Source organism: Carex rostrata, chromosome 5 (assembly GCF_964058835.1).
Source record: "Carex rostrata chromosome 5, lpCarRost1.2, whole genome shotgun sequence".
In the NCBI taxonomy this organism is placed as follows: Eukaryota; Viridiplantae; Streptophyta; class Magnoliopsida; order Poales; family Cyperaceae; genus Carex; species Carex rostrata.
The window spans coordinates 5161536-5179112 of NC_135922.1; the positions used below are offsets into that span (position 1 = coordinate 5161536).

At 34.7% G+C, this 17577-nt stretch overlaps 2 protein-coding genes across 2 annotated transcripts; one reads left to right on the forward strand and one right to left on the reverse strand.

Annotated features, from left to right (window-relative positions):
• Positions 1 to 960: 960 nt before the first annotated feature.
• On the reverse strand, positions 961 to 3169 carry LOC144554473 (uncharacterized). The gene is made up of 3 exons (XM_078302787.1): positions 2724 to 3169; positions 1425 to 1644; positions 961 to 1242 (listed from the first exon to the last, which is right to left on the reverse strand). The coding sequence occupies exons 1-3, from the start codon at positions 3113 to 3115 to the stop codon at positions 964 to 966; spliced, it is 891 nt and encodes a 296-aa protein (XP_078158913.1). The 5' UTR covers positions 3116 to 3169; the 3' UTR covers positions 961 to 963.
• A 5520-nt stretch (positions 3170 to 8689) lies between these two features.
• Positions 8690 to 16067, forward strand: LOC144554303 (ABC transporter A family member 8-like). Its single transcript, XM_078302627.1, has 18 exons — positions 8690 to 8810; positions 9069 to 9450; positions 9541 to 9623; positions 9741 to 9885; positions 10002 to 10121; positions 10227 to 10351; positions 10911 to 11069; positions 11563 to 11725; positions 12032 to 12157; positions 12308 to 12391; positions 12475 to 12854; positions 13429 to 13635; positions 14039 to 14148; positions 14519 to 14603; positions 14699 to 14827; positions 14944 to 15049; positions 15177 to 15265; positions 15757 to 16067. Exons 1-18 carry the CDS (start codon positions 8697 to 8699, stop codon positions 16057 to 16059), a joined length of 2910 nt encoding a protein of 969 aa, XP_078158753.1. The 5' UTR covers positions 8690 to 8696; the 3' UTR covers positions 16060 to 16067.
• Positions 16068 to 17577: the final 1510 nt, after the last annotated feature.

Genomic DNA, 17577 nt, shown 5'->3' on the forward strand with positions numbered 1-17577 from the left:
CACATCTAACAACACAAACAACAAAAGAAATAAATCATATCCTTTAGTGGTAAACACCGAAACCAGGGAGAAGGTCGTCGCCAGTTATCCCACGGTCTAAGAGTCCAGGGTCAGAGGAGCAGCCTAGGTCAACCCATGCAATCTGGCTGCAGATACCCGAGTCAGCGGTGAGCCTGCAGTGGGCACGTGTAGTCAGATTCAAGCAATGCAATGCATATGGAGTAGCACATAAGGCCCGTTCACCTGATCCTCTACATGCAAACCAACACATCTTCTGCCCAGAACCCGCGACCTTTACACAAAATGATTGAAGGTGATCAATGAACCAAATCTTCCCGTCCAACTCTACATCGGTGATCTCCACCCAATCAAACTTATCCCCACTAATCTCCATCCTAAAAAAAGGTATTTGGTCCCCCCGCATTAAAGGAGCACTCGTGAAAAACTGTGGACGGCCAACCACCACAACTTTTCCTTCGACCTCAAGAGGCTCGTAGAGGTGGATCCTGTGCCGGAGGCTCCCACCTGTTACAAGATGCCAACTAAGGTCTGCAAGCTTGAAAATAAGGCTGTGCAATTTGAAAAGACAGTACACAGAGCCACCACATAAAACCGTCTTCTCAATTGGATCAATTCGACCATGCCTGAAGTCATAAGGGTGCTCCTCCCAGCATGCATCACCAGGTCGGACAATGTATACCTTCAGAAAAATGCTCCCCGCATAATGAACATAAATAACCACCTCTGGAGTGCCCTGTGTTGTGGTGAAGAATGCATTATAACGGGCTACAAAAGATAAGCTCGGCAAATCCATGCGGGCCCCAGTACTGGGATTCAATAAAAATACTGGGTATCTCGGCAATCCTCAGCCAGAAGACAAATCACTTTCTCGCCCTTGCAAGAGCAACCATCCATCTTTGGAGTATAATAAACAGGAGCTAGATTGTAAATCTGAATTGGCTACTAAAAACTCTCCTGCGTCATCATGTTCCCAAAAATGTTGTTACCTTGGCTTGTCCCAGGATTAGCCATGTAAAAGCAAGGAAGTTGGCTGCTCAGAGAAGGTACAAGGGGGAGCGCCGATAAGGCGGGGGCGCTCAATTTCCACTCATCAAAGACAACTACCAGTGCACAGCACTCATCATTTTCCCCCGCCAGTTTCATCAGCTGCTCAATTGATGGAGTTGGATTTGGACGACGATTGCTGGGGCGTGACTTCATGTTTCCTGAAGCTTTTTTTATCTGTCAAGCAGCAAACCAATTAGTCATTAGAACAGTCGAGAGGCAATATTGAAATAAAGTGATATTAGCAACCATGGATCTGAGAACAATATGCTACACAATTACATATCAATACCAACTCCACAAGTTCAGTACCAGAGACAATGGTTGTGGTAATGCTTGGCCAAGAATATAATGCTTACAACTATCAGGCTAGAATTATTGGTGGTGCTTGGCAGTTTTACATCAGATTTTTTGCATGAACCACCCTTCTTTTCCAGCAGTTGCTGCTTCCTCTTTCGATTGACCTTCCGTGGCCTGCAAAATGCTTGGGCAAATATCCCATTAGTACGTAAACACCGACCTATCACTGCCTTGATGGTCTGCACCTTATCTTCTATCGGTCTCCAGAAGCGCATTGTCCTAAATTGAAAGGTAGAAAAGTTTACAACTTCCAATTAGTGGAGATGCAGATCAGATCCCGTACAAGCATTTTCGAGCAAGTACTAAGAAAAACAGATAACCTATTAGAAATTAACCAAATTGGTCGATACAGAGGAGAGGAGTTATATAGCAAATTTCTTTTATAAAGGAGACATCTAGACTTCTCCAGCTAAATTAATGAAGGTTATATTGCACCTTCGAATGGACTCTTCTGATTAGGATGAAATTGTAAGTCGGTCAACAAACCAACATAGCGAATATAAATAAGAGCTGGCACCAAATGTTGATGTGTGCTATGACTTGAGAAGCCAACAAACACAAGAGAGCTTGTAATTCTTCCGAACCTGTAATCCTTTATTAAATGAAATTTAATCATATTTTGTGTGCAATACCGACTTCACAGTTTCATTTCTTTTCTTTTTTTGAAATAGCAGTTTCATTTCTTTTTGCTAACCCTTTTGACTGCTTGGGCTTTCAACATGGCTTAATTCAGTTATCTTGACATTCAGAGTAACTTTATGTTGCAGACGAACCTCTATATGAATTGCATTTTTGTGAAATATAATTTGTCAATCCAATTTTATCCACCATCAATAAATATCTCAAATACGAAAATATCTTCCCAGACTTTACCAGACAATTCTAAAAACAAAAACTATTGCTTCCACTATGTCAAATTCTTAAATCATATCAGAGCTACTGAACTGTGTAAATTTTTTTATATAATCTAGTGCAGAGTAATTGTCTAATTTGGGAATGCACTTACCTAGACGTATGCCGGCAGATAGAAGAACAGTAAACCAAGACAATTCAATGGTGTAGCAATTCAATAATAATATAACCTGATGGGCCCAAAACCTGCCTTAACCACATGTGGATCAGGTTGGTAACTCATTTGGTTTGACAAAATACTAGGATTAATTTAATGTTGTATGGCTCTATCTACTTGAGCAACAGTTTTCCTGGAAGACTCAGAGACACTTTATTTCCCAGAACCCAAATAGATATTGTCAGATTTCAAAAACGAAACAACATATATAGTACAACTGAGAAATTACCTTCGTCCCTGTTGCACGATTAGCATATGATAGTCGGGGTCAACATCAGCGAATATATCTGTATGATCACACTCAACTGGTGGTGCGGCTGCAGTACCGAGAACCACCACTCCAATTGGTGCAGATTCTGAGCAGGCGGTGTCAGCCGGAAGAATCATAGCTGAGTTCCCCTCAAGTGCCTTGGAACCATGGAATAGCATGCGGCAGGACCCTGAGCACACTAAGACTTGAGCTCCCTCCTCTCTAAGTGCTTGCAGGGCTTCGGGTGTGAGGCCATGCAGGGGTGGAGCGGCTGCCACTTGAACCGATGATGAAGCCTCACCTAAAGAGGAGTGCTGTGTCGTCTCCTGCCTAGATTCAGGCTGTGTTGTCATGAGCGAATCAACGTTCATCGTCGAAACTAGGTTTGAATGGGAGAGCTCAGGTGTAATCTAACCAAATAACGGAGGCAAGAAAGAGGCAGAGAATAAGAGGGAAATAAATCTGCTGTGATTCTAAAGGGATCGCAGGACCCTGTGATTCCAAATTCAATCTTTCACTTTTTGGAATGCACAAATCTCAACAATACTTATTTTTTATGCACGAATCTCCAGACAGATAAATGGATGGATTTGGAATCCCTTTAGAATCACAGCAGATTTATTTCCGAAAAAGAGAAGGATTGGCCCGTCTTTTTTCGATAGGTTGTGATCGGCGGTCTAAGTAGAGTTGATCAAACGGTTCTCTTATCTAGTGCACTTACTGAGTACAATTATGTCGGAGTCAATTTTAACTTGTCACAAATCTCAAAACGGATCCTCAATGTTTAATTAGGCAAATGTATATATATATAGGTCGATTTTTTTTTAATATCCATCATTAAAGTAAAAAATATATACCCAGGTTAGCTTAATATTTTAAAAAATGTCAGGAATAAAAACTAGAATCTGCCAAAAATTTGTAGTTGTCCTGATGCGCCAACGGTTGAGATTGAAAGATGAATTTTTGAATTAAATATCAGTTCTCTAATTACATAATTTGTCGCCTTTTGATTAAATAATAATTATTTTATGTATAGAAGTCTAACTTTAGTTAAAACATACTCGCCACACAGATTGCTACATAGTTGTCACAATTAAAATTGAATGAATATAATCCGTTTCCTTATTTCTCTTTACAGTTATCTCTAATTCTTGCAATTAAATAATTTATTTATTTCTCTGTTTCCTTCATTTCATTTCTCCTCTTCCTATATAGTTTCGACAATGAAAAAAGAAACAATCATATATTTTCGAATTTTGTTTAGGGCAACTGTATTTTTGTGAATAAATGAATAACAGATCTTGTGCTGATAGAAATAATCATATCTTTCCGACTGAAGAGAAAATCAAGAATATCTAGAACTTTAGTGTAGAGAAATGATATGTAGAGAAATTTTCATTGTTAAAATAATTTCCATAAAAAATATATATGTAGAGAAAATCCTTAGAATCATATCTTTTTCAATTTTATTTTTTTTCATATCATTTCTCTTCTAAATCGTTTAATGACTTGTGAAGAAAAATAAATATTAAATCGTAATGATATACTTTAGAATTTTTTTGATATTTTTTTATACTTTTTTCATTTGTTATTGTTTTTGTCATTATTATTTATTATTTGGATTTTCTTTTCTTTTTATTTTCATTTGTATCTTTATTTTCCTGATCTACACACCATGTGATCCTGTTCTATCTCTTGCTATTAAGGTACCTCTTAAGCCTACAAAATGCTGGAACTGATTTATGCTGTACCAGTGCCATTTTGGACGAGACAATAAGTGCACATATATAATGTGCCAGCTGAAATTTCAATGCTCACAATTGATGCTTCCTGTTACACTTATCCATTCTGTGGTTCGGAATATGTTTACCATATGCTTTTTCCATTCTTTAGACTATGGTTTCTGGTGCGATTGGGGGCTATGGATGTAGTCGGAATCAGCACAGAAGAGCAGGTTTGGACTAACCTATTTTTTAATAAATTATTTCCTATAGTGCCTTCTCTGCATGGAAAGAAAGCTTCCTCACGTATGCCGTTTATTCTATTTGAGGAAGCAATCTTTTGGGTTGTGGCAGCTATTCTTCACTTGGGAAATATCGACTTTGTGGAGGCAGGAGAACCTGACTTTTCTAAGCCGAAAGATGAGAAATCATGGTTCTACTTGAAGACAGCAGCCGAACTCTTCATGTAAACTTCTCTAAGTCTTACCTTTGTTTCTCTATTACAGTATTACTTGAAAAGTTTGAAATGTTGCTCATCATAGAAGTGCATTAACGCAAAGCGGTCCTGTTACGATATTGTCCGTTAAGCTCACGTACCGGTTAAGTAGTAATAGAGGAGAAAATAAAGATAAACACTCAAGTCACAAGTAAAACACACAATAAACTTTTCTATGCCAAACAAAACGCTGCCCCAAAAGGGAGTTTACATACATATTTATAGGGAAAAAAACAAAACTAAAACTATCATAGAAAAATGAAAACAATTAAATATATTATTTCTAATCCCAACGAAAGTTTCAAAGCAATAACATAAAGTTTATTTGTTTTGAAGACCACCATGCACTCTTAGATTTCCACCCATGCAGTCAACGAGATTCTCTTAATAAAACCATTCAGTCAAAATTGTTGAATTAATTTTTTGGAAATACGACCCAGGCCATTGAATATGTGGATCAAATTTCAAGTTGTATTATTTAAATTCTTGAGTGGCCTGGATCTGGTGTGTCTATCATTTACGTCCGAATATGAATTGGATGTGTCTTCAACACGCACTGCGTCATGTATATGCTCCATTTAAGATTTTTGTTTGTATATTTGCAGTATGTTTTCAGGATGAGAGCAAGAAGAATCTACAAAAGAGGAAATTAACTGGAGTTATTTTGTATATTAGATTATTACTGTTGACATCTTTAACTTTCATTTGTGCTTCAGAAATCTAGAGAGAAAATTTCTCTTCTGATCTCATATTTTGTAACTTTGTAAAAAATATCAATGTTTACCTTTTGTGTTGTAATTTGTAAATAATGTTATTCTTGGTAATGAGCAAGATTTATGAGTTGTGTTGTTTTAGTCATTTTTCTATGTGTTTTTGCATATATGAAGCATTATATGGTTTTTTACTTATGAGGTGTGACGTTATGGATGCTAGCTCATTGAAATGAATTCAATTTAAGAAAAAAAAAAACCATCAGTGACCGATTTTTCACCATTAGAAACCAGTATATGGCCATTGAAGGTCCTTATATGACGTTAACAAACACCATCAACAACAAAAAAAGAAAAAAAGAAAAAAAAAAGGGTTTCTGAAAAGGCATCAGCGATCAGGATGATGTCAATCAACGACCGGTAACGTCATCACCTTAGTATCAGTGACCAAGCATCTGCGACCGGTGATTTTTGTCATTCATATTATTCAGATTTACACTTTCCTTGAAATATTCTCACATACTAACTTACGTAGGATTATTTTTAGATTATTTCTTTTGACGATCCAAATGCCTTTATAGAAAGATTGGTTTTTGTGTGGCCCATCCTCCGTGGAGTCCGGATCCTCTGCATTATTTTACCATATGAATTTACTCCCTGGTTTGGGCCTTATTGGGCTTGGATTTGTTTCTGTTGTGTTTTTTATTTATTGTAACCAGTGTTGTAAAAAACGTCCGTTTAGGCTGATTAATCGGCCAATTAATCATTGGCGGTGATCAAACTGTCACATATTTTATCAACTATTTTGCTGATTATTTCCGATTATTTCTGATTAATCGCATAGCAGTACCCTATCTCTGCGACGAGTGCATACTGTTATTTACAACACTGATTGTAACAAGGCTTCTCCTTCCCTTCAATATATAAGAAAATTGAAGATCAAATTGTTGGAACGCAAAACAATAAATATTAAACAAAAGTTGAACAAAAAGGTAACCTGAGACTTGTGTTACATGAACTCAACCCATTATAGCAGAACATTTTAAACAGTACAGATCATGCATTCATAGAAGGAAGAAAATTACATATAACCATAAAGAATATATTGACAATTACTAACAAAACAAAACTAGGAAAAAAATGAAAAACAAATGCAATGAATTAACAATCCATGTAGGAGAGAGATTAGTGGTACGAACAAAAGGATAACAAGGGAAACTTGGAGTAGTCACAGAACAGATATAAAAATTGCATATGGAGATCCGTCGAAGAATTATATACTGGCACCAGCATTTTTGGAGGAAGATAAAAAGGGGAATGAGCTTGAAACTGCAAAATACTCATTGATCGCTGGCTTGATAGATTGCCGTAAGGATTTCTCAGTTCATAAACCAACAACAATTCTCCCTCAGAGTGGTACCAACCAATTAACTGAACTAGATTTTGGTGCCTTGGTTGTGTTTGACCCGAAATGGATGCATCCATTCCAGCAGATAATGAAGAGAACAATCATAAGAAGAAACATATTCTATTAAAAATTAAATCAGCAAATTCATTGAAAGAATGTTTTATTGAGTATTTCTCATAATTTACATATTACATTACACAATACATATATAGAGAGATACATGGCTAAGAGAGCCGTTACCTATATTTCCTAATTTGTACAAGAGGAGGGTTCAAATGTCTCCATTTTTTGTGCCTCCACCATACCTTTATTTTTAAAAACTCTCATAACTCAAAATTTAAAACTTAGAAGTTAAAATAAAACCGTTAGATATGATTTACATCATTTTATCTATGCACGTGTAAAGAATTATGGTATTTCAATTTTGTTTTGGTTCTCATCAAGAGCTTGTAAAAAACGTACTAATGTAGATAATTTCAAGGCATTGATTTTTTCAACTTATTGATTCACATAAAAATGAAATTGAAATGTCATAATTTTTATGAGCACATAAAGAAAATAATATAGATCATATCTAATGGTTTTATTTTGACTTTTCAGTTTTAAATTTTGAGTTATTAAAGTTTTTAAAAATAGAGGTATGGTGGAGGCATTTGAACCCTCCTCTCTGTACAAATAGCCGTTGCGATTTTTCTAGTTAAGATTTTAACGGAGTAGTTTTGGCTTTATGCAGCACACGAATCACATGCAACACTTTTGATTCTATAGTCCATGCACTGCATAAAGCCAAAACTACTCTGTTAAATAATCTCAGAAAATAAGTTAGAAATTGATTAGTGCACTCGGGGGGTGTGTTTAATTTCCAATATTCTATCAGACTCTCCACTGGCCCAACGCCTAACTAGGGGTAAAGATTTTGTTTAACAGAGCAGTTTTGGCTTTATGCAGCATATGAATAATATGCAACGTTGTTTTGATTCTATGGTCCGTGCGCTGCGTGAGGCCAAAATTATTCTGTTAAAATCTTTACCCCTAACTAGTCTGTGTAAACTAGGTATTAGATAATTACAGGTGGAACAGCTCAGAGAACTCGCATTCCCTATAAAAAGAAAAACAATGAGAACTCTTCATTTCTATAAAAAAAATTTAAATAAATAGTTGGTCCCATTTGTTTCACAGCATATTTTCTAAATACAGGACAAGAAATACCCATTTCTATCATAAATTTAAAATTTGACCACATATAATTGTCAGTTTCTGACCTACAGCCTATGCTTTTGAAAAATAATTTGGCTTCAAACAATATATAGTTTTGATTTGGTCATTTTAGATCAATATCCAATAAATATATAGTAATAAAAATACCTTTTTTTTTTATCATAAACAGGTATGTTTTAGTAATAAATATATAGATTCGGGAGGAAATGAAAGAAAAAAAGATAACGAACTATAAATAATATGGATTTTCATTTCTCTTTCTTTCTCTCTCTCATCTCTTCTTCTCATATACATCTCAAAGTTACAGAATTTCGAATCAATCGAACTTTGAAGGATTGTATATCATAGTAATCAGAGTATTCAGAAAAGAAATTGAGTGAAGAGAGAGAGAGAGTTGTGATGGAGCCATCATCGTCAGCATTGAACCTTCTAGGGGCAGGCGAGGAAGGTGGTAATATGTCAAGCTTCTCAATTCAGGCTAATGCACTTCTCCGAAAGAATATCACCTTTCAGGTCTCTTCCCTTTTGTTCTTTTCTTCTTTCTCCATTTGTTCCAATTATATATTCCAGTTTTATTTGAATATAATCAGCAAATATGTCTTATTTTCTGGTTATGTATCCAAATTCCAATCAATTTTGCTAATTTTCAACAAATTTTGACACCTTTTATTTACAATAATTAATTAACTAATCCATGTGATTAGTTAATCAAACTAGCTTATTCATGATAAATAATTATACACTAATAAATAAATTTTTGGTGATGAACAGAAGAGGAACATAAAGACAAACATAGGCATTGTGGCATATCCAATCCTAATATGTCTCCTTTTGGCATCGATACAATCTATCTTTGACAAATCGTTTGATGGCCCTGACTTCAAATGCGGCTGTGAGTGCGTCCCGGTCAAGGGCAGTAGCACGTGCAAGGAGATGTGTGGGCCCCAGTACTCATCCCTGACCCAGTTCATTAATTGCCTCATAGCAAACCCACCCAAGTGGCCTGCCCTGATGCAGGTGCCCCTGCCCCAGTACCGTGCTGCCCGTGATGTGTCTTTCCCTTCTGCTGATTTGCCCAACTCATCATGCCGACTCTCTGGCACTTGTCCCGTTACTGTGCTCTTCACCGGCCAAAACCAGACTCTTGCAGAAAGTATATTTGTATAAGCTTTCAATTCATCGTTTTTTTTCTTCTTTGTTGGATTTTAAATGATTCCTTTCTTTTTTGTTGGTTGGATGGCAGCTCTTGCAGAGAGTCTATTTCCAGTGATGAATATGTCTGCCGAATTTTCTGATTATCTTGCTCTTTTTTCTCAAGTTGTAACCGTGAGTTATCATTTTTTTCAGTGAAAATTCTCAACATGAAGTGCTTGTTTCAAATTTAAAGTTTGTCTAGGATGAAATTTCTCAGTTGTCAGTTGTATTTTCTTTTTCCTTTTTCAGGGCTCAGACACGAAAACTAGAGACACTCAGTACTTCGAGTCAGCATTTATTGCAGAAAGACCTATCTATTACATTCAACCATCGTGCCTTGCTAATTCTTCACTTGAATTTACAATCGATTACCACGGGGTACCCTTTCCTGTAGGTCTGAATGCACTCCAATTCTTTTGTTGTAATTCTTTGAATTGCCAAATAAGAAATAACCTTTATTTCATCTATTTTGGTTAAACTAAATTATATTCTCCTATGAAAAATGTACAGTCTTAGTATGTGTTCCGGGGTTGGTGCTATGGCGCAATTCATCATCAATGATAAATGATGAGCTATTTAGGGGCTATCTAGAGAGCAATACTGAGAGAAAATCGAACGAATTTCTTACTGGTACAGCTATCTCCTTATGTAATTATGTTATCTTTTTGACAGAGTGTATATATTTGCATAATTTCTTTTAAATTTGACACGACTTTCGCAATCTTGCGTTGGCAGCTTATGACTTTTTAGATACTAGTAAGAAGGGATTCAACTTTATTACATGGTACAACTCAAGCATAAGTGATAATATAGCATATGGCCAGATGAATCTCCAGAGGATTCCGCGCTCATTGAATGCAGTACACAATTTTCCACCTCTTTTGTGTTTTTCTTTCATCAAGAATTTTTAAATCAAATAGAACTGCAATCTTAGTGCAAAGGCACAAGCCCTCTTCTCTCTACAGAATAACATCTTAATGATACTGGGTATACTGAGGCTTTTTAATAAAAACAAAAAATCGAAGGCAATTATCATGCACTGAAATGTATGTGTTTGACAATTAACTATGGCACCAGAAGCTATCTATAGTGGTACTTGTTTGTATCCATACCGTACCAGGATATCCAGTTCAATGTCAAAAACTTGAAATGGATATGAGGATCCAAATGTAAATAAGCATCAAAGAAATTATAGTTATTTCTTCTAAACTTTTTTATAATGAAAAAGAAAATAATTACTGGCATCAGAAGCTATCTATAGTGGTACTTGAATTAGTAACAGTATGTCTGATTCAATGTTGAAATGGAAATGTTGATCCAAATATAAAATAGGAATCAAAGAAAGAAACAATAGTTCGTTCTTCTAAAATTTCTTCTTCTTTTTTAATGAAATAATAAATTGCGACAAATATATAATAGGCATCAAATGCATTTCTGAAGTTTCTGAAAGGAGCTGGAGTGAGCATGGAATTTGAATTTGTGAAAGAGACGCCCAAAGGTGAAACAAGAACTAATTTACAGATCTCTACTTTTCTTGGTCCTATATTCTTCACTTGGATAGTTCAGCTACTTTTACCGGTTAGTACAAATACGATTCATTCCGAGGAGGGTTCAAATGCCTTCATTTTTTTAAATAATAATAACATAAGACTTAAACTCAAATATCAAAATAAAACCATTAGATTTTATCTATATTATTTTCTCTATGCATATATGAAAGATTATGACATTTCAATTTTATTTTGATCTATATTAAGAGCTCGCAAGAATTCATTAATATGAATGAATTCTAGATGTTGATATTTTAACTTATTGATTCATATAAAAAATAAAACTGCAAAGTGATTAAAAGAAATTATGTACATGTAAAGAAAATAATATAGATCAAATCTAATGGTTTTATTTTGACATATAAGTTTTTAAATTTTTATTATCATAAATTAAAAAGTGAAAATATGAAGGAGACATAAAAAATAGAGGCATTTGAACCCTTCTCATTAATAAATTATACAAATTAGTAAACTTGTAATTTCTTACTAACACTTCATATATAATTCTATGTGCATTATAGGTTATACTCACATATTTGGTATATGAGAAGCAACAAAAATTGAAGATAATGATGAAAATGCATGGATTAACTGATGGTCCCTATTGGTTGATTTCTTATTTGTACTTCTTATTGCTATCTACAACCTACATGATTTGCTTTGTGATATTTGGCACTATAATAGGTAGAAATCTTCTTTTATTTTTATTTTTTATTTTTTATATCAGCCTTTTCTCTGATTTTAAAAACTTCCATCATGTGTATAGAAATTTCATTGAACCTAAAATGTTAAATGTGTGCTCTTGTAGCCTAGTAATTAAAATTATATTTTGTGGTTGGGGAGATTTGGGTTCAGATTCCAGTGACAACACATTACGCATTTACACATGTTAGCTTCCTAATCTAAATTTTCCAGTTCCATCCTGTATAATATTGCTGTGAAATTGAAACTTTGAATGTAAATGTTGAGTAATCTCTTGGTTTTCTTCAGGACTAAGCTATTTCACATCAATTGACTATAGCCTACAAGTGGTATTCTATTTCATTTTCATCAATCTTCAGATCGCCTTCGCTTTTCTTGTAGCTTCTTTCTTTTCAACTGTCAAGACTGCTACAGGTCAGACTAACAACATTTTGTATATAAGAAATGCAAACTAAAGAAACCTAATTAATTAGCAACTCTCTACATATCTCTCCCTTGAAAATAAAATAAAAAGAGAGAACTTTGATTGTAATGTTGCATATTTAAACTGTGTGATGAATGCAGTGATTGGCTACATTTATGTGTTTGCATCTGGCTTGCTCGGCGAATACTTCATGCGAGTCTTTATTGAAGATCCATCTTTTCCAGGTAAGATAATTTTTAATTAAATATTAACCATACAGTAGGAGATGCTCACTAATGCCATAATTTTCTTTTAAAATGGGAAATAGGGGGTTGGGTTATAGTGATGCAGCTGGTACCGGGCTTCTCTCTGTACCGGTGCTTTTATGAGTTTGGGCAGCACACAGCAAGTACCGATGCGGGCACGGGAATGACGTGGAGTGATCTGAGCGACTCAGAGAACGGTATGAGTAATTTGATGATCATGATGATTCTAGAGTGGATGGGGCTGCTTGCTCTGGCATTCTACCTCGACCAAGTGTCGTCTCTTGGATGCGGCATCCCAAAACATCCTTTATTTTTCTTAAATTTTTTTAAGAAGAAGAAGATGAACAGGTCGCTGTCGCGTCAGTTGACTACTAGCTTCAAACGCCAGGGTTCTGCAAAAGTAGTCATTGATGTTCATAGCAAGCCTGATATCACGAAAGAGGTATGTTTGATTTATTTATTTATATATTTTGAGGATAATAGTAGTTGGTTGTTTGGTTATGTATAATAATAGGACTGAGGCTATGGTACTTTGCAAAGCGCGGGACGGTTGTATAGAACATAGACCAATATCTCTTTATAAAGTTCAAACAATGAATCCAAACTGTTCAACGTGATCTTCATATAAATATACTTAGAGATCAAATTTTACATTTTTCTAGAATGTTTTACTGTTTTTAGGTAGATAAAAAATCACCTGATATAAAGTTTTAACCATATCCGAAAGTAGTGATTTTCTACCTATTTAAAAGAATAGTAAAACAATTCTAAAAAATGTAAAATCTGGTCTCCAAGTACATTTTCATATGGAGATCATATTGAGCATTTCAGATCGACTATTTGAATTCAAAAATAGAGATATGAATCCATAGCATGAACCGGTCCATGCTTTGCGAAGTACCATAGCCTCACTCATATTAATAGGAAATTTTCTAGGTTTTAAGATAATTGGAATAGTAGTTGGATCGATGGAAAGGATATAAGTTATAACAAAATTATAATGAACTGAATTTCAGAGAGAGCTGGTGGAGAAGCTCATTACAGCTCCGGAAAACGTAACCAACTATGGTGTGATATCTGACAACATAAGAAAAGTGTACCCTGCACGGGACGGCAACCCTGAAAAGATGGCGGTGAGGGGCCTCTCCCTCGCTATACCACATGGCGAGTGTTTCGGTTTGCTCGGCTCCAACGGTGCTGGCAAGACATCTTTCATCAGTATGGTTTGTACTCTCCTTTTTTTTCCCCTTTTTATTTATCCAAAGCTGGGCTTAAATTTGTCCGATCTGCTTTGAGATTATTGTGAACAGATTTAAAAACTTAATTAATTGAAATGGACACTTGAATCTAAGTCGTGTGTGTAAATTTTGACACGGATCAGACGGTTTAGGCCTAGCTTTGAATGAGGCTTTGTCCAAAGCCCTTTCAACAAAAACCCTACTCTCCAATAAATATGCATGGTTCGTATATATATACTTTCCTGTATGAGTAATCAAGTTATTGACTTCTGAATTTGTTAACTAACTGTGCAAAATGAGGATATGATGTGCATGTATATAGGTAAAATGATATATATTAATTGAGGCAATTATAAATAAGAGAGTTATATATTTTTTGTGTGAACAGATGATAGGGTTGATTAAGCCAACATCAGGTACAGCATATGTACAAGGAATGGACATAAGAACTGACATGGATGGCATCTATACAACCATGGGAGTTTGCCCCCAACATGAGTTAGCGCCTTTGCTGAACTTCCCTATATATTTTGAAAATTATTTTTCTTTACTTTTCCTGAATGTTCCTTGATCTTTGCAACATCTTATCTGATAAAATATGATAGAAAATGATCACTTTCAGATGTAAAACAATAGTAAAAAATTCTAAAAATGAAAAATTTGGTGTTCAAGTGCACTTTCATATGGAGATCATGCTTAACGGTTTGGATCGACTGTTTGAACTTTGAAAAAAAAGACATGGTTCCATAATACGGGTCAATCCGAAATATGGATATTATCATAGTCTTGATCTTATAATTAGTTAATTAAGGTTGTTGACAAACAATTTAATGAACTTGTTTCTTTTTTCTTGTGTTGATATATGTAGTTTGTTATGGGAAACTTTAACTGGAAGGGAACATTTGTTATTTTATGGCCGGCTCAAAAATCTTGCCGGTGACGCTCTAACGCAGGTATTTTTTTTTTTTTTTGTTGAGCTTCCTAAAATTTGTTCTTGAAATAATGTACAATAACTATTAGCACACAATGACATGAAAAAATTAAGTAGGCAGTGGAAGGAGCACTGAAGAGGCTTAATTTATTCAATGGTGGGGTTGGAGACAAACAAGTGAGAACATATAGCGGTGGCATGAAAAGAAGGCTCAGTGTTGCAATTTCTCTCATTGGAGACCCAAAGGTGCTTAATTTGTAATCAGATCGATTCACTAGCTGATTAAATTTTGATTTGTTTAGTAGCATAAAAGTTTGCTATTAAGTAGCAAGTTCATGATCATTTCTCTTCCACCTTTTTAGGTTGTTTACTTGGATGAGCCGAGTACGGGATTGGACCCGGCTTCGAGAAACCTTTTGTGGAATGTCATCAAGCAAGCAAAGAAAGACCGTGCTATTATTCTTACAAGTATGTACGTACTACTAATTAGTTTGATCTCCTATCATAATGAATTCGCTTTTTATAATTAAGTAATTAACAATCAAAACTAGAGCCAATTATTTAATGACTTAATTTCCGACTTGTTTTGTTTAAGCACATTCAATGGAGGAGGCAGAAGCTTTATGTGACCGGCTTGGTATTTTTGTAGATGGAAGCTTTGAGTGTATAGGCAATGCTAAGGAGGTATATATATATATAATTTCTGATCTTAATTACAAAAACATTGTCACACTCTACTTGTGTTTTGTCTTTTTATTTTTTGAAAAAAAAATAATAATTAACATGCACTACAACAAAGTAGTCACTTTTTGCGAGGGAAAAAAGCGTTTTTATAATGGTCGTCCGTCGCAAAAAGTACCGTTGCAAAAAGAAAAAGCTAAATAATGAGAGTAGTCCGTCGCAAAAAATCACTTTTTTATCCTCGCGAAAAGTGTCTCATTCTTATTGTGATGCCCATTTCATTAAGAAACCATTGATAATATTACAAGGAGCATTAAAACTAAAATATTCAAATCTAAGAACATTCCATAATAAACCCTTCAATTTTGTGGACCTCAGCTTCCACATACTCTACTTGACAGAACTTACAATTATTTAACAAAAATATTTACACACTTAACTTGTGTTTTGTCTGGAATTTGATTTGTATAATTAATAAATATAATGGCATGCAGTTGAAGGCAAGGTACGGAGGAACATATGTGTTCACCATGACTACCTCATCGGAGCACGAAAAGGAAGTAGAAACCCTAGTGCGGCGTCTATCTTCAAATTCAAAGAAGATATACCACCTTTCTGGTACACAAAAGTTTGAAATACCAAAACAGGAGGTGAGAATTTCAGATGTTTTCCAGGCAGTGGAGAAGTTGAAAGGCATGGGGTTTACAGTTTATGCATGGGGTATGGCCGATACAACACTTGAAGATGTGTTTATAAAAGTCGCCAAGAAAGCTCAGGCATTTAATATGCCTTCCTAAATATATATAATCTTTAATTAGAAGAAATTCATTTACTCAGATTTAGTTTTCCTTTTTTTCATTTTACAATTTTCAACTCTATAATTAGATGATCTATGTGGGTGAGGTCACAGATTCAAAACTCGACCGGAAAATCCCTTGTAGATATTTATGATTGAGTGGCTTGACCCATTCCTTATTCTAAAATGTAGAAAGAGAAATTAAGGATAGTAGACATGATTGTATTATTTTTCTCTTCCTTGTAATTACATGTACAGAGGCTAATTATAGTTAAATTTTGTAATACAAGTAGAAATTAACACACTCATAATTGCATCTAACGAGTACCTAACAGAATGCTAATTATATTTAACAAAATCTAACAGAATTGTAACAACCTATGACCTCAGTCAAAGGTGTGTTGTCTCTAACACTCCAAAAAAAAAAAAAAAAAAAAAATCTATAATATATAATGTCACATTCTACGTCCTATAATTATTTATTATATGCTTTTGAGCACTCATTAGTATGAATATATAATGCCACGTCAGATATGGGGTATACCAAGTGAAAGTTTTTGTAGAGTAGAACTAGGTGTTCTTAAGTTCACCAAGCTTCTAGGAGTGATGGATCTACATGCAAAAATTTAAAATTTTTGAATTAAATTTATCTTCAGAGTTCTTGTCAAGTACTGCTGGCAATTCTAGCGGTAGAATTTGATTATTTTGCATGAGAGAGTGTGACAAAAATCTTGAAGTTTTTATGATTTTTAAAATTAGATTGAATTGCTGCTCAACGGTTGAGATTTAATCCAACTAAGATAGTTCACGGATCCAATCTGTGTGCTCTGCGGCCTAGGCGTCTTAACCTGCATGCGGGTTCCCCATGTCGCACGTCACCTGACTTAGCTGATTTTTCTGTGTTTTTCATCATGTTGCATGTTGTACACTTCGTGTGAGCTGTTGCTCTATGTGATGCCCTATTTTGACACTATCTTCAGAATTGGCCTAAATATGATATTTTTGCTCCGTTTTCAGCCTAAATATGCAATTTTTTTCAAAACTTACTAAAATAGCCTAAAAATACGTTTGCAGATAATTCAAAAAAATGACCACTTTGCATTCACTTTTTGACCATTTTTTGTACTTAAAAGTAGTGATTTTGGCTATATTAATTGACATTATCAAACCACAAATTTTCATTTTTTTTCACGTTTGCAATATATACAAATTCTTGACCTTTGTTTTTTTTGTAATTATACAACATATTTTTATTTCCGATCATGTGATGGATTGCACCGGAGTCTAAAATTCATACCGAATTGTTTTTGGAATGTACTTGATTTATACCTAAATTTGTACATTTGTACATATTTTTTGGTATTTCACTATTTTTGGACTCACATTTGTTCGGACTTAATGTAGTTGTTTTATTTGGTATTGCATATTTGTTTTGGTTTGGGCTTAGATAATTCACTAGTTTGGGCTTTCAATAAAAATTGAGTTTCAGATAAACCTTTGGATTTAGCCCGATTTAGAA